Consider the following 23,009-nt stretch of genomic DNA (forward strand, 5'->3'; position numbering starts at 1 on the left):
TTTCGTGTCATTATTAAAAGCTTAAAACATGTCATCTTGGAATTCAAAGTGCGATTTTGAAAAGCAAAAAAAGCAGAACCTATTTTCTTAATAAGTCAACAAAAGGTCACAAATAATACATCTGTGCTTACAGCCTCCAAAATCGAGCACAACAGTCCCTTATGTTCACTGAACAGGGTCGGGGTAATATAATGGTCAGTTAGTTACTCAAGTGATTTGCATAAACACTTAGTCGACCTTTTGGTTTGATTAGTTTGGTTTGTGTGACTTTCAGGCCGCGTGGTGATTAATGTCTCCGCAGCTCATGTTTAGTGGTTGAAGATTTATTCAAATAGACTTTGTGATTTGGTAGTGTCATAAAATGTTGCAGCCCAATAATATCAATCAGTGGAATAGACCCATTCATTTGGGAATGAGTTGATGTTCTCCCTCTGAGCTGGTGGGATTGCATAAATTCAAATCTGCTTCTACATTCGTTTCTGAGCATCATTTCATTATTTCATTATTTCGTCATTGTCAGCTTTCAGATCACTTTTATCTTTTTCACACATGGATGGAAAGATCAGGGAAATGTGTCTGAATGTGGAGGAGTTGGCTTTTCCTACCAGCTGAGGATGTGAATTGAACATCAAATATATGAATTTCAAGCGAATCATCCGAATTTTGTTTAAAAAAAAAAAAAAAATCACATTAAATGTGCATTCGTTTTCATCCTCACTCACACAACAAAACAGTGTTTTAAAATACAACAAAGAGAATAATACAGCCAGTGGACATCTGTTTGAGTGCGTGTGTGCATGCGTGCGTGTGCGCGCGTCTGTGCTGTACCTTGTTAATGAAGGACCCCTCCTCCCCTCCCCCCTTCCCCTCCCCTCTGCTCTCCCTCTCCTCTCCATACATCGGAGGCTGAGAGCTGCAGCGGCGGCAGAAAGCCGTGCGGATTCCGGTGTGTGGCGATCTCCGGAGGGGGGACAGGATAATCCGGTCGGACCTTCAGTGGAGTGGATCTCCGCTATCTACTCAGAGCAAAGGCACTTTTACATTTCCGCTGGGCTTTTTTGGGGGATTTCCTCGCCACAGGTATGGTCTTTTTGCACAAGTTTCCACCGCTCCGGGGCTGTCACACCTCTGGTGCGCGCCCAGAAGCTGGTCCTCTTCCAGCCGCTGTATACTACGGCAGGGCAGGCTCATGTAGACTCGTGTAGACTAAACCCAGGTTGGATCATGTTACTTTTTTTAGTCCACGGAGAGCGATAGAGGAAAAACTGCAATAGATTAACTTGGAAGTCACGTTGTAGCAGCCGCTGGTGTGAGATCCACTCACCTTTTTACGCACATGGCGTTTTCTTCCCACCGGTCTAGAAGTTTTGATGGTCAGTAATAGGAAGATGCCGCTGTCCGCCAGTTGAGGAGAGAAAACACTATAAAAAGAGAGAAATTATGAAATTGGATGTGTGGTCTGTCAGTCTGGAAATGACATAGTTTCCTGCTGACTTAATATCTGTATGTATGCACGTAGGCTATAAGTGTTTTGATATGATCCATTTCACTACTCCATGTTGTCTTTTTTTCGTCTTTGCTGATGATTCGGGGGATACACTGAATGTGTAACTAGAACTAAAGGCTAGGTGTGCTCACAATTCGGGTTGAGTTTTCTTTTCTTTTTTTCCCACGCCAGCAGCAGCCTGCAGGGCTGCGAAGTTGTGCATCGCCCCCAAAAGTTTGAAATCATACCTATCCATCTAAATATTAGGCGTGACACCGATACCCGCTGTCTGTCCACCGCCCGCGACGCGCTTTTCTCTCGTGTACAAAACTCCGTTCAAAATAAGCGCAATTAAAGACTTCTTCGCTTATTGGTGAAATTATCCGCCTCGGAGAACAGACATTACATCATTATATGATTGTTGACACAGAAACGTTTCATTCGGCATTAATACCACAGCCCATAATGGCATTTAAATGAAATGATAACATTTCTTAATTCTTCTGTCATGCGTCGCTCCTCAGAAACACACCCAGCCTCACAAGGCAGATAACTTATAGACATATACTGTAATAGTGCAGAGGGGCTAAAGGTGGTTAAGTGTTAATAATCCCCCTCATTTCATTGTAGTTTGGCATTGCCTACCGCTGCTCTATCCAGAAAAGGAATTTGGGGAGTCATTAAGGTTAATACAATATGTCAGCCCCTTATACCTGCTAGTCCTCGTGCGTGATGGAGAATGACTCAAAGTCGTCTGTTTTAATAATAGAAGCAACGAGCCCATTGTGCTCCTTATAAAAAGCATTTTTTTTTTAAATATTGCTGATGGGGCATATTTCATACACAACCCTTGAAAAGTTTTAATGACACCGCAAAGAGGGCTCTGCCCTGGTACAAGCATCACAAGTGTCTCCATGTACTCCATAGACAACTTGAGCTGTGTGTCCGAGTCTGTGGCCCATCCAAACGTACCGTAGCACTCTACTGCAGCCTCTGGCGACCAGCGATAAGGCTTGAGGGGGCTGACTCCCACGGCAAACCCTTTGAGTGCCGTGAAGCTTTAGGGCAGGCTCTGTGACCACTTTGATTAGGGGATAATAAACCCATTTGCAGAAGACTTTCAGGTGACGTAACTTGTCTGAGAGGAAAGGAAAGTATAGAGTTTCCCTGCTGAGCCCTTATTTCTGGCTACCACCCTCTTCACAGACTGCTGTGGGCAAAAAAGTAGTTTGATCTCAGTGTGTTTAATGGTAAAGTTGGAAGTGACAGTAACATTCAGGGTATGATAATTCAGTTCAGTTTAATTTGTACAGCCCAAAATCACAACTTTGCCTCAGAGGGTTTTACGGTCTGCAGCACATGACATCCTCTGTCCCGGGACTCTCTTTTCAGATAAGGAAAAACTCCCTGAAAAAAAAAAACCCTTTAACGGGAAAAAAGCAAGAAACGCTGAGGAGGGAGCCCTCAGGATGGACTGAAGTGCAATGATGTCATGTGTACAGAGTAAACAACACGATAATTACAACACAGTCAATCCATAAGACATGATGAGAGCCGCAGAAGCAGTCGCACTAATGGCATACATGAAAGGAGAAAATGATTACGACTAACAAAGACAGCAGAGGACAGAGTGGAACGAGAAGATGTTGTAATGAAATTATACGTTGCTGTTTTGAGGAACATCAGTTGCTGAATGTATTTGCTTCCCGTGGTTAAGATGCTGAGCAGGTTATGTGTTTAGTTACAGACCAGAAGGGGGAACTATTTTTCTTTTCTTACTACAGTATTGATTCAAAAGTAAATTATACTGACGGAGTAAATATGATCATCTCTCTTTTATGGCCGTTTTAAATGTGCCCTCTAGCATTGGCAACTTTGCAATTCCGTTGCCAGACGATGTCGTCTGCAGGTGACTTTATATCTCACCAGCAGCTTTCTCCAACCGTGCGGAACAATATTAATGTGTTGACATGTTAACTCTCACAGCACCAAAAGGACTGAAAGTCGGCGTCAATAATTCAGTTCAGCTCATTCAAACTTTCAAGCAATTTTTGGAAGGAAATCTACACCAGTAAAATATTCACTTTCCCTTGTAACTTCAGCGGATCAATCAACTACCGGAAGCACGTGCAAAGCACCGTTATATTGAGCCACTGAACGCAGCTGATTTCCCATCATACCTCACACATTAAAGCAAGGAAAAGTGTGATCCACAAGAGCAGCAATGCAAGCCTGACCCATTGGAGTTCTTGCGTATTGATTGTCGTGCAGTGGTCTTCTCTGAGGATTTATGAGTAGAAAAAGACCCAGCAAGTGTGCTCTTTGCTACATGTGCCCCCTTCACATATTAAACCTCCCGCCCCCCTTACAGCAATGTTTCACGCCTTTTTTTCAGACATTTTAATGGCTAGATGTAACATCTGGCTGTTGTCGAGAATTCATCATTTATCCATGCTTTATTCTGTACTGGCCAGTAGGTGCACGTGGATGGGCGTGGTTCGGATGGATGGATGGTGATGTGGCCTCATAGTTCAGGGTGGAGGGTCCCTGGAGACGTAGATTTTTCATGTCCAGGGGTCGAGAAGACAGAATTGATGGATCGTCTTTAAGGGGAAAATGTCTTTCTGCTGTAACGGACAGTGTACAAAGCTGAGCATGTACTTGAATGGATGGAAAAGTAGAGTTTGAAGATCTTGTGGTTTATTTGGCCTCATTCGAACTTTATGTCCGTTTGGTGCAATCTGCAGGTCCCCCGAAGTTCCTCAGAGCACACGTTGAGAACCCCTACAACAAGTGAATAAGAGATTGTCTGTTGCTGGGAAGATATATGGGAAATGCTCCATAACTGACAAGGGACTATGTATCATCAGGGGTGTATTTTTGATGCATTTTAAGTGCCCATGTATGTGCTGTGTGCGAACGAAAGAGAGAGAGAGATAGTGAGTGTGTGTGTGTGTGTGTGTGTGTGTGTGTGTGTGTGTGTGTGTGTGTGTGTGTGTGTGTGTGTGTGTGTGTGTGTGTGTGTGTGTGTGTGCAGCAGTATTAGTATAACTCTAACATATTAGGGCCTGTCATGTTCAGTAAATAGCCATTCATCACGCAGTCCTCTCCCTCTGATGCTCCCCACAAGATCCAATCCATTAGCCATATGCTGGGTGTCCACTCAGTGTGTGTGCATGCGTGCATCATAATTCATTACAATGCTTAAGGAGTTGTGACATATGTGAAAATGCACCTGCCTGTTAAAGGGAGAGAAGCTTCAAAGAGAGAACGCTATCCGGAGCAGCACTTCAATAATATTCACATTATGTGGAAATGATGAATATGGGCTTGCGGCGGCCGGAAACGGAGCCACAGGTACGCCGTGATTCTAATTGGGCGTGTTTGCGACAAAGCGCAGGACTGATGGATGATGAGTTGAATTGATAGTGTCAGAGAGACACCAGCCGCTTCGTTTCACCACCCATGAGCTTCAGCAGGGGGGAGGTTTGAGTTGTCCCCTCCAGGTCCGTCTGTCCCCTGTGCATCACCCAGACCAAACAGTAGGGGTGGCTAGAGCGGTGACAACGCAACTCCACCAGCAGACACAATGCTGATATGAGATTTTTTTTTTCTGCACAAAACCCAGAATTCCATACAATGACAATGTATAGATTCATTGCTATAATATCCAGTACACCACGGGACGCTTAGGCAACTCAAACGCTTGCAGGTTCTGTCACACCCCTTAAACGGTGTCTGATCATCAGGTGCTGTCTGTGTGGCAGTTTTACTTACTACACACTCGCTGAACACTGCAATGCAAACTGCATATATTTTAGCTTTTTGGATTCCCCTATTGTTTTAGGCAGCCACATGGTCTCCATTAGTTTTTTAAAAAGTATGAAAATCAATAAGCAGACTCTTAGTCTTCACAAATTAAATAATGTGTTTCATTTTTTTTGAAAGGTCTGCTCTGTAAATTACCTGTTTCTTCTTTTATGACATTTGTGTTCATTTAAGTGAATAGTTCTCCATCTATGTAGATGAACAACTTGTTTCCATACAGCCAATCAAATCATTAAATGTCCTCGTATTTGCATAAAGCAATCATACAGTAGGCAGACTCTCACACTGATTAACAGCAGCCTGCTACAATACTTTGAAGAACAACCACATTAACTTTCCAGCTCGAGTCTGCATCTTATCTAACTTACAACATGAACACATGTCAAGCAACAACAAGCCAGCAAACAAACATCCACCGGGGGGAAAGTGCCCCCCTAACATCCGTCTGCATGTCAATGAACCGGCCCGGGTCGCTCGGGTCCTGTTAGATGCTTACTCTGCACAGCAGCTGGATTTTTGCGATATCACGAGATCACATGAAAAATCCATCTCGTCAGGCTTCAGGCGATGGTTGCAGCGCTCTGTGGGGACACTGACGCCGACTAACGGGGTTCAGGTGTGTGCAACAACGCAGACAGGCTGCTGTTCGATGGAGGCACCTGAAGAGGTTAGCATAGACGCTGCAATAGCATCAGTATCTATCTATAGAGAGAGCATTTCTTCATTGAAAGAAGAGCAAAACATGGAACTGAGGCCACTCTGCAAGAAAACATGACAGTTTAGGAGAATGCAACAGGAGGATATATTTAGGAGTATTTAGGCTCTGAACTTTCTCCATGGAAAAGATGTTCTCGCTCTCAACTGGCTCAGGCAAGAGTTGAATTTGCCATTTCTGATAGTCCGCTGATTGGTTGAACTTAGCCCTCGATGGACAGCGATAGATGGATGGATCATACAATCAACTTTCCCAACAATGACTGTGTAACAAACCGTCGGGCGGGTCAGGTTGGTTAGATGCCAGCGTGGTCCTGACTTTTCCCGACCGCTAACAACATGTTTGGCCACGCCATGTCAGCCATACATCGTAGGTCTCTACTTTGACCCTTGCTCCCCAGCTGGAGCTCAGCCTGCCAGCTGCTTTCGATCAAACGCAGACACCGATACGTCCGTCCAGCTGCCCCGAGAACCAATGGAGGTCTGCAGCGTCGCGGGAAACAAATCCCACTTCTAAAAACACAGGTTTGCAAAATGGTACGGTCCATTAAGTTGCTGATGTACTCAACATGGATGTAGACACGGAACGCCGATGTAGCAGATGTTGTCAGATGAACGAAATGTTTGTCACGGAACCGGCTCACGGCTGCATGGAAACTTTAAGTCAGACTTTCTTTTCTACTTTGCTATCTGAGGTGCTCGTTAATGTTGCAAGGAGAACCCTGAGTTGCCTTCCCACCAGCAAACGTAGTCAATTGCCACCGCAGACGTCTGCAGTAGTACACAATGATTGTATACACCACCCACTCTTTTCCCTGTATTCTCTCATTCTTCCCTTTCCCCCTTAAAAACATAATAAACCACTCACCACCCATTTGATTTCTATCACCACCTCTCACAGGACCAGATACCTGCTACTCATCTCTCTGTTTACCAAACATTAGACGCATTTCTTTCTTCTTTTTTCTTCTCTCATTCTCATTCTATCCCCTTCTTATCTACATGTAGCACTCCCATAAGACGAGGGAAAGCTTGTTAAAGACATCAGTGCTGAAGTTTGCTATTCTCAGAGGAGATAACTGGGATCAATTTTCACATCGCCTTCACAGCTTTCAGCAGTTTTAACTGCTCATAGCCACTGAAAACACACACACACGCGCACACACACTCAGAGAAGCTCGCATACTCACATTGGGACAGCATCCAGAACAATGATCAGTCAGTCTCTCTGTCTAAAGCTTATGGTATTGCCTACGGGCGATATGTAGAGTGCATCTGCAGAAATGCAAACAGAAAAAACAAATGTTTGTCTGCTTTGTTTTTGCTGCATGACACGAGTGTGTAAACATGCTATGAATCCACTGTATTGTGTTCGTGCTCAAATGTATTGGTCCTCAGTGTAAATTTTAAATTAAAATACCATGGGTTGTATGTGCTATGATTGATATATTCGGCAGCTGGTTGTAATGTGATAGCTTGTTATTGCAAAGAAGATCGGCTGATGCCCTCTGTGCTGTGTGTGTGTGTGTGTGTGTGTGTGTGTGTGTGTGTGTGTGTGTGTGTTACTTCAGTTAGGCGAGAGAGACGACGTCAATTCTTCCTGTCCGTCTGTGAAAATCAAAAATCAAAAGTTAAGCATACATTTGGGCTGACAGCAGCTAAGTTATGGAGATTGCCACACCTCTCCATGCCCAGCTGATGCTCAGCTCTCTCCTCATGTCATCATTGATCCATCCAAAGCTGCGAGTCACCAGGGGGGGCATCATCTCCCTGTGGGATTACTATCACCCATCAAACAGCCAGCCACAATTTAACCAGCCAACAGGGCAAAGTGGGGGAAATGTGCCCCAAAATATGCCACTTTGTCTTTCTCTGCTGTTGTAACCGTGGATTCAGTTTCCAATCTCTCTCTCTCTCTCTCTCTCTCCCGACTCGCAGCCATCCAATATCTCATTTCTATTTGAATCGACAGGTCACCGGTAACCGGTTGGAGAGAGGGGGCAGAGGAGAACAAATGGAAAGGGAGCGCCGAGTGAGAGGATGAGAGAGCGAGAGCAGGACCCGTGAGATTCCTCGTGTACAATGGGAACCCCTCGCTCCGCTGGCTTTTCATTTCAAAACAATAAAGTGGACTTTGCCTAAAGACGACCCATGGGATTTTGACATCGCTTCAGTGTTTGGCCCTTTGGTGTGTGTCCTCCCTTCTGTCTCACTAGGAGTATTTATGGCTGCACACTAAACGTAGAAATCATCTCCCGTCCCTTTCTCTCTACGACCTGCTCCGACGGTACTTCTTACCTGGCGACAGCCCATCGCCATGGAGAAGACATACTCACTAACTGCCCACTACGACGAGTTCCAGGAAGTGAAATATGGAGGCCGTTACAGCAGTGACGTCCTCAGCAATGGCATGACCCTTCACCTGGGGGGCAGCCTGGACCGCCATATGGGGCGTACCCGGGGAGGGACCTTGTCCAATGGCCGAAACAGAGACCTAAGCAGCACCAGCAGCGGCGGGGGGCTCCCTCGCTGGAGCCGGAGGGAGATCTGCCTCCTCTCCGCGCTGGTCTTTGCAGCAGGCATGTGTGTCATCTTGGGCAGCATGCTAGCACTCAAGTACATTTCCCTCGACGCCCAGCAAGACCCACAGTGCAGACAGGACTGTCAGCAGAAACGCTCCCTGCTGAGGGCGGCGCGCTTCGTTCAGGCCAATATTGACCCGACCATCCAACCCTGCGAGGACTTCTACTCATTCGCCTGTGGCGGCTGGCTGAGGCGCCACGGCATCCCCGAGGACAAGCTCAGCTACGGCATCATCACCGCCATCGGAGAGCACAACGAGGACAAACTGCAGCGCCTCCTACTGGAGCCGATACGGAGGCTCAGCCCCGACTCAGCAGAGCGTAAGGTCAAGGAGTTCTATCGATCCTGCATCAATATCCAGGAGATCGACAAACTGGGATCCGACCCCATGACGGAGGTGATAGACAGCTGTGGGGGGTGGGACCTGGTCGGGGCTCCTCCCGGGGCCGCCGGGTGGGAGAGAGAGGGCGCCCCACAGAGGCCGGACTTCAACGAGCTTCTGTACAGGACCCAGGGTGTATACAGCACCGCCGTCTTCTTCTCCCTCACTGTCAACGTGGACGACAAAAACTCCTCCAGGAACGCGATCAGGGTGAGAAAAAGGACGTTGGATGTTGAGTGTGAATAGAAAAGTAATCATAAAAAGCCGAGTCTCAGGACACTAAGGGCCTTCCTTTAGGTGCATTATCAGCTCCCTTAATAAGAGAGTGTGAACTTCAGCATGGAAGTTCATTCTTAATCTTGGTCATCAAATATTTTAAATTCAAGCTTTTCCCACTTTTCTTTTCTCACAAACCCTCTCCAGCAAATGGAACTTGCCCTTTAGTACGTAATTGCACTTTGGCCACGTAATGACAGCAGAACAAGTTTCATTTGCTGGAAAGGGCTGAGAGATACAAGTGAAAGCTCCAGGAAAAGCTAGTAAGTGAACCTTGAACTTAGCATATTTTAAGCCTTAGATTTGTAAAAATCTGATGCACAGTTTTTACAAAAAGTAATATTTCAGTCAGACAACTCAACACAGCAACAGATCATAGTTTGACTTTGGCGTCTAGGCTCCGGCATCATCACTCCCCATATGTGATTACATAGAGATGATGGGAAGTGATGATGACTAAATATCTTAACCCCCCCGGAGCCTACAGGTGGATGCTGGGGAGGTGGAGGGTTAGCAGCAAGCAGACAGCAATACTGACGTGGCAGCGGAGGCACCGACAGCCGAAAGGGGGAGATGGGAAGTGTCGTAACTTAAATAGACCGCCAAATAGGGAGGATGTGAAGGAAGAATATTATTTTGTATGAGGTATGTCACATGGGTATGACGGAGCAACTGAACTAGCTCGCAGGCTTCGCTCCATTGACTGAAAACCACATCGACTAACTAATTCAGAATTGGCTCTGGCCTTTGAAAACCTCTGTCACATTTCATGAGGTAAAACAGCCTCGTTCTCAGCTCTGTGGCAATATATTTTTCAGATAATCAAATGGGCTTTGAAGTGGTTTGTTTGGCTCGAAAAGTAGCAGGAGCCAATAAAGGAATACTAAACCTTCATCCTCTAAAAAAAAAAATCTAAATCAACAAATTTGAATATGCATGAGGTGTGGTGAACAGCGACAATATGAAAGTTATTAAATAGCCAAAATCTGAGACTTGACAAAAGATGTATAATAACAGAAGGACTGTTTATTATTTAAATATATACAGATACAGACTATTTAAATATGAACCAATCTCTTGAATGTGCATCTGTTGAGGGCTCAGCAGCATATGTGGCTAGACACAAGAATGAATGTGATTCCTGAGCTGCTGATGGTGAGTGTGTGTCTGTGTGCAGATTGATCAGGAGGGACTCACACTGCCGGAGAGAAGCCTCTACCTGGGACAGGACGAGGACAGTCTCAAGGTAAACGTGTCTCTTTAACGCTTTAGTTCAGTTCACCCCAACTTCACATCCCCCTTTTTCCTCCCTTCATCTTTCCCTTCCTTTACCTCACTTGACTTCCAGTTGGCTCCTTCCCTCCTTTCCTCCCTTCATTGCCTCCTTCGCTCCTCTCCCCTCCATTTGTCCTACTCCTCTTCATCAGTCCACCAGTGTTCCTCTGCCGCCCGCTGTGCTTTTGTTGTCCTGTCCACTTTGCCACATGTCACTCCCGTCAGCTGCGACGATGTCGCCGCTCCCTCCGTCTGTTAGCGCTGATGTCATTGTTTCCCTCAGATCCTGGCGGCATACAAGGCCCTGATGGAGCGCTTGCTGAGCATGCTGGGAGCTCACAACGCCACGCAGAAGTCCAAGGAGATTATACAGCTGGAGACGCGTCTGGCCAATGTGAGCTGATTGCATGTTGCTTGTTCATGTGCACACGCATGTGTGTGTGTGTGTGTGTGAGTGTGTGCAGTGTTGAGTAAAACATCCTCTCTCTCTCTCTCTCTCTCTCTCTCCAGATCACTGTGTCAGAATATGATGACCAAAGAAAGGACATCAGCACCATGTACAACCGCATCACCCTCAGGCAGTTACAGCGCATGGCTCCCAGTGTGAGTGCTGCAGACACACACACACACACACACACACACACACACACACACACACACACACACACACACACAGAGGCCCCCCTGCAGAGTTAGACAGGGAGGTTGAGGGACGGATAGAGGGAGGGAGAGGAGGCTGTCCTCTGAAGTATGGGGACAACTGACAAAATCTTGAAGGGGCTTCATGGCTGAAGGAGGGATGGATGAGGGATTGAGGTGAAAGACACAAAAGAGAAGCATGAAAAGAAGCAATTAGTGGCTTCAGTGTGTTTAACTTGGATCTGGAGGAGTCCAAAAAAGATATTTACAGCCTGAGAGATTGATCACTCCAAATTTCAATCATCAATCATTAAGTCATAATTACAAGGATGCTGGTGTGTGACCAAAAAGTAAAATGATTAAATGTAAAATAGTCCCTGCCTTTCTACCCTTTAAAGCAAAGTCATTTCTACACATGATGCCATGTTTTCTTGACTTAATTCCACCAAAAAAACTGCCAATAACATGTATTTACATGGTTTGCACAGAAAATGCAATTGACTGTGAGCTAAATGAATCTACCTGATGTGGATACTACTCTGCAAATGTGTACAAACTATGAATAAAGGGTAATTAATCCATTTAAACTCTGCAGTTGTGCTCCTCCTCTGCATATTTCAAAAGCCTCATTCATGCCGTCATGGTCTAATGAACAGAAATGAGTGCATGTGCGAAATATTCGTCCTCATTTGTGAAACAGAAAAATGACCTTTAACAGCGCGTATGCCATTTAACAAACATAAAAACACATTTGTGCCGGAAGCTTTAGACTATTAATGAAGGAATCCACACTGTGCATCATTTATACACAAATTAAGAGGACTGAGGGTTCACAAATGTTATCTATTGACAACGTGAAAACACTTTAATCTGCATATTTCACTGTGATATTGTTGATTCCCACAGCTGTATTTACCTGCTGTCAGCAGTAAGATCTGAGTCTGTTTGATGACACATGTCTTACATTAACGGGTCAGGTCTAGAATTAAGGCCTTTGTAATTGATAGGTCAGTTCTGGTGCTGGACTTTGGGGGTGTGAGGCAGGTACAGGTTTCTGGAGGAGGAGGACTCTGGTGTGGAGATTTTGAAGTCATTTCTTTGGTATTCTTTTCAGCTTGAGACTCAGAGTTTGGTTCATCAGGTCCTGGCTGCACCTCCTGTAGCAGGAACCCCCGCACACTTACATGTCAGGACACCTATCCACACACTGATGCCAGGCGCTGCCATGCAAGGTGATACCTGCTTTCTAATGCGCAGCCTTCAGGAGGAATTGGGGGTTCAGTATCCTACTCAAGGACAATTTGGCTTTAAACCGTTCGATTACCACTGAGTCACAATCATAGACTTCCCCTTGTTGAGTTAGCCTGAAGTCTTATTATCGCGGGTAGTGGAGTAGGCGTATACGTCCTCAGCAGGGTTAGCTTAGCTTCCACCTCAGCTCTCCTCTCTCCCTTTGGCATGGGGGATCGTCTCAAGGTCCGCTCCATTTAATCCGACCTTATCCCATGTTGATGAGTGTGTTCTGTCATAAGCTCCAGTAATAATAATAATACATCGAAAAACACATTCAGGCGAAAATGTAGGGAAATTCACGGGAGCTAGCGGTGCCACCGTTGCCATGGTACTTTGCCACATCTGTCTGTCCATTTCACACTAAAACTGGGAATAGAAAGTTCAGCTTCAAGATACTACACGAAGGTCTGGATGGCAAAATAACTCCTGACATTTGTTTAATAACTATTCCATATCACATGAGATTGTCACGGTTTGCTTCGTGGTTTATGTTCAGGTGGGAACCAGAACAACTGGGGTTCTTTTTGAAAGAATGTATCATTCTCCCTAAACTAAAACAACGTCCTTCCTCCTCATCGCAGCTTCACTGGAAACGCCTGCTGGACAGAATCTTCCACGACAACTTATCGGAGGACGCGGAGATCGTGGTGCTCGCCACCGATTACATACAGAAGGTCTCTGACATCATCAAGACCACGTCAAAAAGGTAAAGAAAGAAAGCGGACTGTGTGGTGTGGGGGGGGGGCGGGGGCGAGGAGAGGGGAGAGGGGGGAGAAAGATGAGGGTGTGGAGGTGCATGCAAAATCAATGGAATTAGATGCATTTTCTGAGTCTGTACTTTTTCAGCGTGAGTAAGCGCTTTTGTTTGAGGTTGCCGTCACTATAGTTTGGACTACAATGCGGTGTCACAAGGTATATGGATTGGTTTTTGAGTGCTGCCGTGCATGTCTTTGGTGTGTGTGTGTGTGTGTGTGTGTGTGTGTGTGTGTGACGTGAGTCTGGTGGGTGAACTTCCAGCTCTACTGCAGCTGATTATTATTGATCTACATCCACACCTTTCTACCACCTGCAGACTCAGACAGACGCACGTGGACGGACACACACGTGCGCGCGCGAACACACTCTCTTTCGCCTTCGTCTTCTTGACAGACTCCAGCGGAGGCCCTCAGAGGGCCGCTGCACGTCAGGGTGTGTCACAGCAGCTGACAGCTCGCCAATAGTCGCTGTGCTCTACACAAATACACAACAGCACCCAGTGCTCATGCATGGTGACTGGCTGGATGACTGGCAGGTGGATTACTTGCTTCGCATTTACGTGTCTGACTTGATACATACACGTCTGTCTGACCTATTCAGAAATGTTTGGTAATTTCATGACTCACCAGTTCATGACTTTTATTACCTCATCTGGCCATTTCAGATTTACCAAGTCACTCAGCGTGATTTAGTGCAGTGACTGGTGTAGCGTCGATCAATCACACACTGGGAATGTAATAAATGCAATATATTCATTATATCAGAGGTGGGTGACATTGCCAAAAAATCTCACATTTGGAATACAAAGTTGTATCATTGGTTCTTTGTGAAGCATGCGTCTGTGGAGTCAGTGACCTGAGTGAGACGATAACGGAGATGATAGGTTGAAAGACAACTATCTGATTACGTCACGTGTGAACGCATCAACAGATTACTTGTTGGGAGCAGATTTCAGGCGGCGATCTGATACCAGTGAGACACTGGCCTATGTGAGGGATTCTCAAAACTGAATAGTGCTGAATATAGATTGAGAGAAAAATGCAGACACATCTAGAGGCTAGAACAAACATTTCACGAGGCTGAGTTGCAACAGTGCTGCATAAAGCTGTTTTAGGGATGGTGTCCTGCCTACAAAAAGACCAGGATTAGAGCAAAGCTGTGCCTGTGTATACCAGCAATCTTTTCTGCACAACAACAAAACGGTGTAACTTCATCCCTTACATAACAATCAGCCTTCTCCTAATATCCATTTTGGACTTTTTCTGCCTTTTTTCGACATACTATACTATGACTTTCTTTTATGACTTTCACAGTAGTGGCATTATGTAAACAAACTGGCATTAAAAGGGTTAATATTCTGGGGGAAAATGACTGATTGGTAGTTATGATGGAGGAGTACTAGGATAGTTTGAATAAAGTGAGTTGTGCAAGGCATGATTTTAGCACCTGTCCCTGTGTGTGGTCATGGTGGGGAGGTGGCAATGTTTAGAGCAGTGTGAGCTCTCAGGTAAAAACAGTTTTTTAGTCTGTTTGTTCTGGCCCGTATTGCCCTCGGTCTGCCTGAAGGGAGCCTATACTGAACAGGCGGTGTGCAGGGTGTGAGGGGTCCTTCAGGATGCTGGAGGCCCGCTTGTGAAAAAGAGGAAGTGGAAGAGGGGAGGCGATGATCCATTGTGAAGACAGTGAAAGTGTAAAACCAAATGTATCACATTTTTATGACATATTTTTGTCCTCGAACAACACCGAGGCAATCTGTTTTTTTTAAATTGTGGCACAAGAAATGATAACTTCATGCTTGGCTAAGAAAGCATTGTAAGTAAATTGAAGACACACAAAGTGTTGTAGTGAAGAATACTACTATTTTTTCACAAACAGGAGATGCAGAGCAGATCTTCATGGTTCCAAAAGTGCCATTTAAACGACATACAGTGTCATTTTATCTCCTAGGATTGTTCTTCACTTTAACACTCTTGAGTGTTTTATCCTGTGTACTTAAACAGCCACAACAAAAGATCTTTTTGCAGTGATTTAGCTCAGCACCCATCAGTGTAATGTTGTCTGTTTTGCGCTCCATCTTCGTTGGTGTTGGAGGGAGGGAGGGGGGAGTTACTGTACTCTCACTGTGATCGGATCTCTTTTATCTAGTCTCCTGTTGTGGTGTGAAATTTAATTTTTTAAGTACGCAGCAGGTTGGCTGATGTCATTAAAGGATCCCTAAGTACAGCCGCCATGCCTCATCCATTAGCCCGCGTTCACTTCTCCTCCGGTTGCAGAAGCCACGGCGGACGCTCTGTCTCTTTCTCTGTTGTTTACCAATCTTCTCTTTGAGTTGTCCGTCCATCCATCCCCCCTGATGGCTTTAGTAATAGATTCTCCTCCACGTTTCAATCATTGTCCCTCCCTGCCTTTTGTTCCCTCCACCTGTGCCTGTCCACCATCCTGTCTTCTCTCCCTTTTATCACGCTTTCACTCTGATGTTTGGCTGATAGGGGCTTGGGTGTCCAGAGGCTCCCTGAAAGTGTGACTTTACTTCTCCTTTTTCTTGAGTTGTATTAAGTGCCGCTCACATCTTTATCAAGGTTACTACAAAACATGCTGTATTGATCTCTGGTTAACATGTCTCACCTGTTATTGGTTAATATGAACAACTGGCATTAAAGTGATGGTTCGGAGTAAAATGCACCCTAGGTCATTTCCACCACGACATCCAGCCAAATACCCCCTCGCAGTGTTTCCCCTAGAATTTTTTTCAGGCCCGGTGGTACCCACCGAAAAAACCCTAAACAGACGAGACGCGTGGGATGGTGTATTGGTGCAGTTGGATTAAGTCAGGTGGCACAGCAAGCAGTCTGCAATTCTGCAATTATTATATTTGCATTCAACATTTTTGTTCAACCAGAGTGTATTCAAGATCACAAGGAGAGAGTGACTTATTAAGGTGCCAGTTGATGGAAATGATCAGGGTCCAGAAAAATATGGCTGGAAAATGATGAGCATCACATTAATAGCTACAGATACTGTAAAACACTACAACGACATATGAGTGCATATATTGTCTTATTTTATCAAGTAAAATATAAGTTATAGGTTTACTCAACAGCAGTTAACTCAAAGTTCCACATCTTATCAAAAACAATCCTCCCCCCCCCCCCCCCCCCCGGGGAGGGGGGGCAAACGGGCTTTGGCCGGTTGTACATACGTCATCACGTCCTAATACTACACACACATGGCGTGATGTTGTTTTTAAGGAGCGCCGTCTCTGCTTATATTTCTCGACAACACTCGACCTGCATCAGCGCATGTGCGCACGAGCGGATCTGTGCGAACAGGCAGCGCGAGCGCAGCGGGTTTTGGACGGAGACACACAGCGGCATTTTTATTATGTAAAAATAAATAATAATGTAATGTAATAAAATAAATATTATGGACCCTATGGACCGGTTCCGCTCACACCACGAGTCTGAAGAGTGCAACAGCTTATCAAAATACAGTGTCAACGTTCCGTGTTTTCAAAGTAGAAAGCGACATCGTGGTGGTTTAACGAGGCGGACGGTCATCAGAACAACATCAAGAACGTACACGAAGAAAAAAGTAGCGGGAGCGCGCGGCGAGGATTGTTGCGGCCGCGCGTCTTGCGGAGCAAGTCTGCTGTGCTGCGCGGAGGCGCTCCTAATGTAAATGATTATTGATTTATGAATGAATTGATAGGTGGCTTATTTTTGGTATATTGATTTTTTTTTTTGGCCTGGCGGCAGGTCTCTTTGGCCTGGCGGGCCGCCAGGCCTGTACAATGGTAGGGGAAACACTGCCCTCGGAAGCATTTTTAGCGATGGTCAGCATTGGTCAAGATAGCCGCTATCAGCCGAATGGCTTAGTACTAGCGCTATGGTACATAGTGTATATCTTGTAAATTACCCCACTAATAATGCATGGAATGTTACCAAACTTCTGCAGTAGTACACATAGGGTCTGTACTCACAAAACGAGGCATTTGAAAGTTTGTAAGTACACCAGGAGTTTATTTAAAAGAACACTTGCCTGATAGCTTCTATCCTCGGCTGCTAACGCTAGCGCAGCGTAGAGTTCACTTCCGTGTTTACCCAGCCGATGCCGTGACGCGAGTTTCACGCGAGAGTATGAAAAAGTTTAGCTGAATTTTTATAAATGCTTGTATTATCAGTTCAACAAGTGTTGACAAGTGTTCGAACCATCATTTTAAGACATTGTGCTGAGGTGACAACTTGTTTGAAAAACAAAGAGAGGAAGAAAAGGTCAAAATAATATTGTAACCTGCACATAATTATTAAATGTTGGTGGTGAAATATATGGCAGCCCATTTCTGCCAGGAAAGGAAATAAATAGGAAAAGATAACCACAACAATAGGTAATCAAAATAGCAATACCTAATCTCACCCACAATAATGATGAAGTCATCATATTTGTTCAAGAGTTTTGACGGATGACGAAGTCAAAGCGTTGACATTTACAGGAACACAATGTGTGTATAACGGTCCCCTGATAAATATATTATAAAAACTTTGACTTACTAAGTTCTTAGCTACTCCTAATGATTGTATCTTATTGACTTTAGGACCTTCTTTAAGTTCAGGGACACACACGAGTTAAACACAATTAAAACAAATAAATTCAATAAAATGGTCAAGATGAGGCTGCAATATTCTGACTAGTTTGTCATGAAGGACTCTTCATGACTGGACTCTATTTCACATGGTTATTGTGTCTAAGTGACAAATAGGGACAACAATTACTGACTGAGGACGCTGCAGCCAGCAGTCGCTCAATGGGCTGCAATGTCACCACATTGGGATAATCACCATCTATTTACGTCCACTTAAAGTGCTTGTTCTTTCCACTGACAGGCTTGTGTTGTTATTTTAAGGAAAGAGAGCCTTGCTCAGGGAGAAGTCTCGTTGTGAAATATTTATATTCATGACGCGATGAATGGAAATGTGAGCGCCAGTGGCCAGGTTGTCCAGAAAGCATAGCTGAGTGTGACCTCAGTGATTTTCAATGTCATGGCTGAATATGGAGATGATTTCGGTGATGTGGAGGTGGTCTTTGAATACAGCCGTTTGTATTTATTTGAGTATACGGATGAAGAACTCCTACAAATTGAAGAGCAAACAAGTGTCTCTGGTTGGTCAGTTCTATAAGCTTGTCAGACGCTTATAATAACACCCGACTGAGCAATTCCACATTGGAAATACATGTAATAGAAAAGAAAATCACTTTAAGAACAATTATATTTGCCTATGCATATGGTGAAATACAAAGTATATAGTATAGCATGTCGAGGAGAAAAGTGAAAAATAAGTCATAGTATAGTATGTCGAAATTTCACAGAAAAGGTAAGTCGATAAATTTCAGGAAATGTGTTAAAAAGTGATTAAAATGTCATAAAAAGCCACCGTATCAAGCAAAGTGAGCGTGTATCCAAAACAAAAAAAAGTAATATTATAGCATTTTGAAAAAAAGTAAAAACAAATAAATAAATAATTCATAATAAAGCATTTCTAAGTCATTCAGTATCTTGCCCAAGGATACTAGCATGCAGACTGGAGGAGCCAGGATTTGAACTTCCGATCTCAATTGGAGGACTACTGGCTCTACTCCGGAGCCACAGCCAGTATTAGTTTTCACAGCTGCTGGTTACAGCACTCTCAAAGGTATCATTTAAGTTCCCATAATGCAGCTCAACAGCGTCTTTTGTCTTATATTTTAACAGAAAGTCTGTTTAATGACCAAGCTTTCTGTTAACACTGTGAAGTCTGAGCCCCAACCCCAATAACCAGATATTTTTATTACATCGACCTTTGAACAAATTCACACTAACAAGTAAACTGATCTTTGTGTGGTAGAGAGCCCCTTTTGAATAATCATCATGATTTTCTCTCATAATTGGACATGTGGTTGAGAGGTAAAGCGAGTCATCCTCCAATCGTAACATCGTCGGTTCAATCCCTGCCTCGAAGTGTCCGCGGGCGAGATGCTGAACCCCAGATTGCCCCTGAAAGCGTCAGTGTGTTGACATCTAGAGCTTGAGTGGCTGGAAGATGAGAGAAACATAAAGGCACTTCCATTTACTTTGTATCTCTTGATTTGAGAAAAACGTGAATCATTTTTGCTATAAAAGAAAATGTCTTTTCCTGGTGGGAATGGGCTTCTGTGGGACAGTGGGAGGTAGCCGTCTGAACATTTAAGACATCCCGTCTCACTCTGTGTGTAACTTTGTGACTCAGTGCCTCCCTTAACAAAACTCCTCTCTCTTCAGGCTCCAGCTCCCCAGCTCTCTCCATCTGGCTTCCTCTCCTTCTCAACTCTAGTGATAACCGTCTCCTTCCTTCAATTCTGCCTCAATCCCCCCAACACCACTCTCCCTCATCTCCATCTGCACCTCCTCCATTCTTTTCCATCCACGCTTGCCTCTGTCACTTCTCCACCGCCTGTCATCCTCCTCCTCACCTGCTCCCTCTCTCTCTCTCTTTCTGTCTCCCCTTTTTAATCTCTTCTTTTTTTCATCTTCTCCCTCCCACCTCCAGTCCATCTCCAGGTTCTGTCTCCCAGTAAGTTCTTTATTGTGGTTGAAACAAAGGTTTTCTCACACACACACACACACACACACACACACACACACAGACACACACACACACAGATGCAGGAAAAGAGCTGTTCAGTTTCCTGAAGGGGTGGAGCTTATTAGCATAGCTTATGAGATCTGGTTAGAAATGCCCCGGTTCCTCACATCAAGGGGTCTCTGCACCGCTGCCCATTGTTTGCCAGTCAACACAGCAAGCAACAAGCCTCACGCACAACAATAAACACAGACCCTGGGAAACTCACAGTGGGATAACACTGGGAATTTGAACCTGACGGTGCAAAATCCTGTTGAAAAATTAAGAAAGGCGATCCACTTCCTTCCCCTACTGCTCCATCTGTTGGGTGTAATACATGCTTACTATTCCTCGCAATTAATTTAATGAATTTCAATATCAGTAAGGATTTTACACAGAAAATGAAACAAAAACTTGTATCGGTATTGTCTCTATAGATGAGGCCATGGCATAACATCAAGTAAATGAGATAACAAGACTAAGAGTCAAGCATAATAAGGTACAGTTTGTCTAAATACTAACATTAGCAGGTTATTTGCAGCTATTTGGCCACAAACCAATGTATTAGATACAGTAATAAACATGTAATTTATTAAGTTAAGTGATCACAACAGTAATAACTATTCATCCTGGGCTAAACACAAATGTCTGTATCAAAAATCAGGGCAATCTATCCTTTGTTTAAACGTGTCACATAAAACAATGAATGTCAGGCTGCTGGTGGCTCGAGGAGTAGTCAGAGGAACACCAAGGTCATCAGGATTCATCCTCTGGGGACCGTGAATAGAGTGCAGCAGGGATGACATACTTTTGGAGAGCAACCCGGACGTTATTATCACACTGTTCACTCGACAAAAAGTCATAGATGTAATTGTTGGGGAAAATATGCTCCGTGGCAGATAAACGTTATTTATTTCACCTTTTGTTCATCAAGGTCATCTTCAGAAATAAACACTGCTCTCACGCTTTTTGAACAGTAAATGCAATCGCAGGAAGTGAAACGCTAAAGTGAGGCTGTAAACGAGCTACACCAAAGTCGCATTGGCTTCACATCGTCAGCACTCGGCTCAAGGCTGACTAGTCGTTGTTTTGTATTCTCATCTAGCTACTCGTTAAAAACCACCTTTATAGTACATGTTACAGCTTAAAAATTCAACGGAAATAGTGCAAAACTGCTGACTCACTTCAGGGTGTCTGAGGGTCTGTCTGTGCAAAATATGCTGATGTTCAATCCAACAGTTAGACTGCCATATTTCAGTCTGGACCAAACTGATGGACAGATTAATTGAAAGACCAATATTACCATCCATAAAAGTAAAGTGACGTAATGGCAACTACAATAACAATGTCAGTCAAGTCAAATCTGTCTGCTCTGAAAACTTCATGGGCAATTGATTACATTTTTTTCTTGACGTGAGATGGAGGAATTCTCATGTTTCATGAGTTTTTATTAAAGTCGTGAAATGCGAATTGAATTGCACAGAATTGCATGTCTTTGTTTATATAACTCTCCTGCACGTCTAACCACACAGAAAGTAGAAAGAACCCTGCAAACACACACACACACACACACACACACACACACACACACACACAGAGAGAGAGACACACAGAGACACACATATACCCCCCCACACAGTAAGCCATTGTTTGGCTTCATGCAGTGGGGGGCAAAGGTCGTGGCAGAGGTGTTGGCCCATTGTATCATTGTCCAGTAGAGCAGATGGAGTGGAGGTTTTGTTCCTCTTCAGGCCATTAATGGACCACAGAAAAGCTCTTTGTACTATTTAGTACACACACATGCACACACACACGCACAAACACACACACACACACACACACTTTCTGTCGGAGAGCACTCTTGAAGATATAACACAGATGAAAAGGCTGGAACACGCTGACATTCACATGAATGCAGCAAAAACAGAAGTATTCTTGTGAGTCGGCGCTCTGAGAGGTGAACAGGTTACGGAAAAGTCAAAGGTTCAGACGGACACAGTTTCGACAGTTGTGTGGTTCAGGATGACATGTTGAATGGTTAAAACTGAATGGATCAATCATCCTTCCTCTATTTCTTTCTTCCTGTTGCATTTCTGTCTTTCACGCGTTGTTGCCGTACTTCCTGTGAAAACCCCGGACGTTTTTCTTCATCCATCCACCCATGCATCTCCATCCTCTTCCTTTCCCTTTTATTACCCGTCATCCTCCTTCTACACATCATTTCTTTTCTCCCTTTCTTCATCCTCGGTGCTTTCAGGTTGCTGTTGACAACTCCATCCATCCATCGCGCTCCCATTTCCCCTGCGTCCATTTCTCAATCCCTCCCATCAGTGAGAATACACACCCTCCATCTTTCCAGGCATCTATTGACCAAGCCCCCCCCCCCCCCCCCCCATTATCCTCTCCCTCCACCCATCCCATGTTCTCCCATTGATGACTCTCCCGTCATACAATTCTACTGACAAGAGCTGTCACACCTCCGTCTCCTCATCCTCCTTCAGTCTTTCTTCTCTCTTCCTCCAGTGTGTTTGTGTGTGTGTGTGTGTGTGTGTGTGTGTGTGTGTGTGTGTGTGTGTGTGTGTGTGTGTGTGCAGTCCCCACACATTGCGATGCAGCCAATCCCATTAGCCAGATGAGCAGGCCTCCAATGAAGGGGAAAGCATAATGACAACACCAGCGTCTCTCTCACACACACTCTCCTCCCTCGCCGCCGCTCTCTTCCTCTCCATCTGCTCCCTCCGTCACTCTCGAGGGTGTGTGTGTGTGTGTGTGTGTACGCGGGCGAAGGAAGCCAGTGTTATTCTTTCCCGAGCAATTTCGGGGGCCAGGCGAGACCAGTCGATCGTTCCCCGTGTTTATATAGGTGCGTTTCATTGTACGATTTCTACGCGCGTTCATGAGGGAAAGAGTCGAGGACTCACTTCCTGCTGGGTCCACCGCGTTCCAGAGACACGCAGTAGGTTTTCAGATGAAGCGGTTCGGTTGATTTCACGGCACGATGGCATTCAGTAGTTGAGATTTGACTCCCAGCATGGGTCTCCTGAGCTGAAAGTCTAGTCATTAAAAGTCTCTGCCAAAATAAGAAAACAAAAATGCACCACTTCCTGTCTCCGTGCTGTTTGCGTTGGCTTGTGTTTTATTATTT

The 23,009-nt window shown here is 44.7% G+C and overlaps 1 protein-coding gene across 2 annotated transcripts in view; it reads left to right on the forward strand.

Annotated features, from left to right (window-relative positions):
* The first annotated feature begins 1,003 nt into the window (after nt 1–1,003).
* ecel1 (endothelin converting enzyme-like 1) overlaps nt 1,004–23,009 on the forward strand; it is a 40,062-nt gene continuing 18,056 nt past the window's right edge. The window contains exons 1-6 of one of the 2 annotated variants that reach the window (XM_084018769.1): nt 1,004–1,080; nt 8,001–9,203; nt 10,447–10,515; nt 10,828–10,938; nt 11,055–11,147; nt 13,058–13,182. In XM_084018769.1, the coding sequence (XP_083874895.1) occupies nt 8,346–9,203; nt 10,447–10,515; nt 10,828–10,938; nt 11,055–11,147; nt 13,058–13,182 (1,256 nt within the window). In that variant the 5' untranslated portion in view covers nt 1,004–1,080; nt 8,001–8,345. The remainder of the gene's footprint in view (nt 1,081–8,000; nt 9,204–10,446; nt 10,516–10,827; nt 10,939–11,054; nt 11,148–13,057; nt 13,183–23,009) is intronic. The other variant, XM_084018770.1, reaches the window with a different exon arrangement.

Source organism: Eutrigla gurnardus (assembly GCF_963514095.1).
Source record: "Eutrigla gurnardus genome assembly, chromosome: 10".
NCBI classification, from domain to species: Eukaryota; Metazoa; Chordata; class Actinopteri; order Perciformes; family Triglidae; genus Eutrigla; species Eutrigla gurnardus.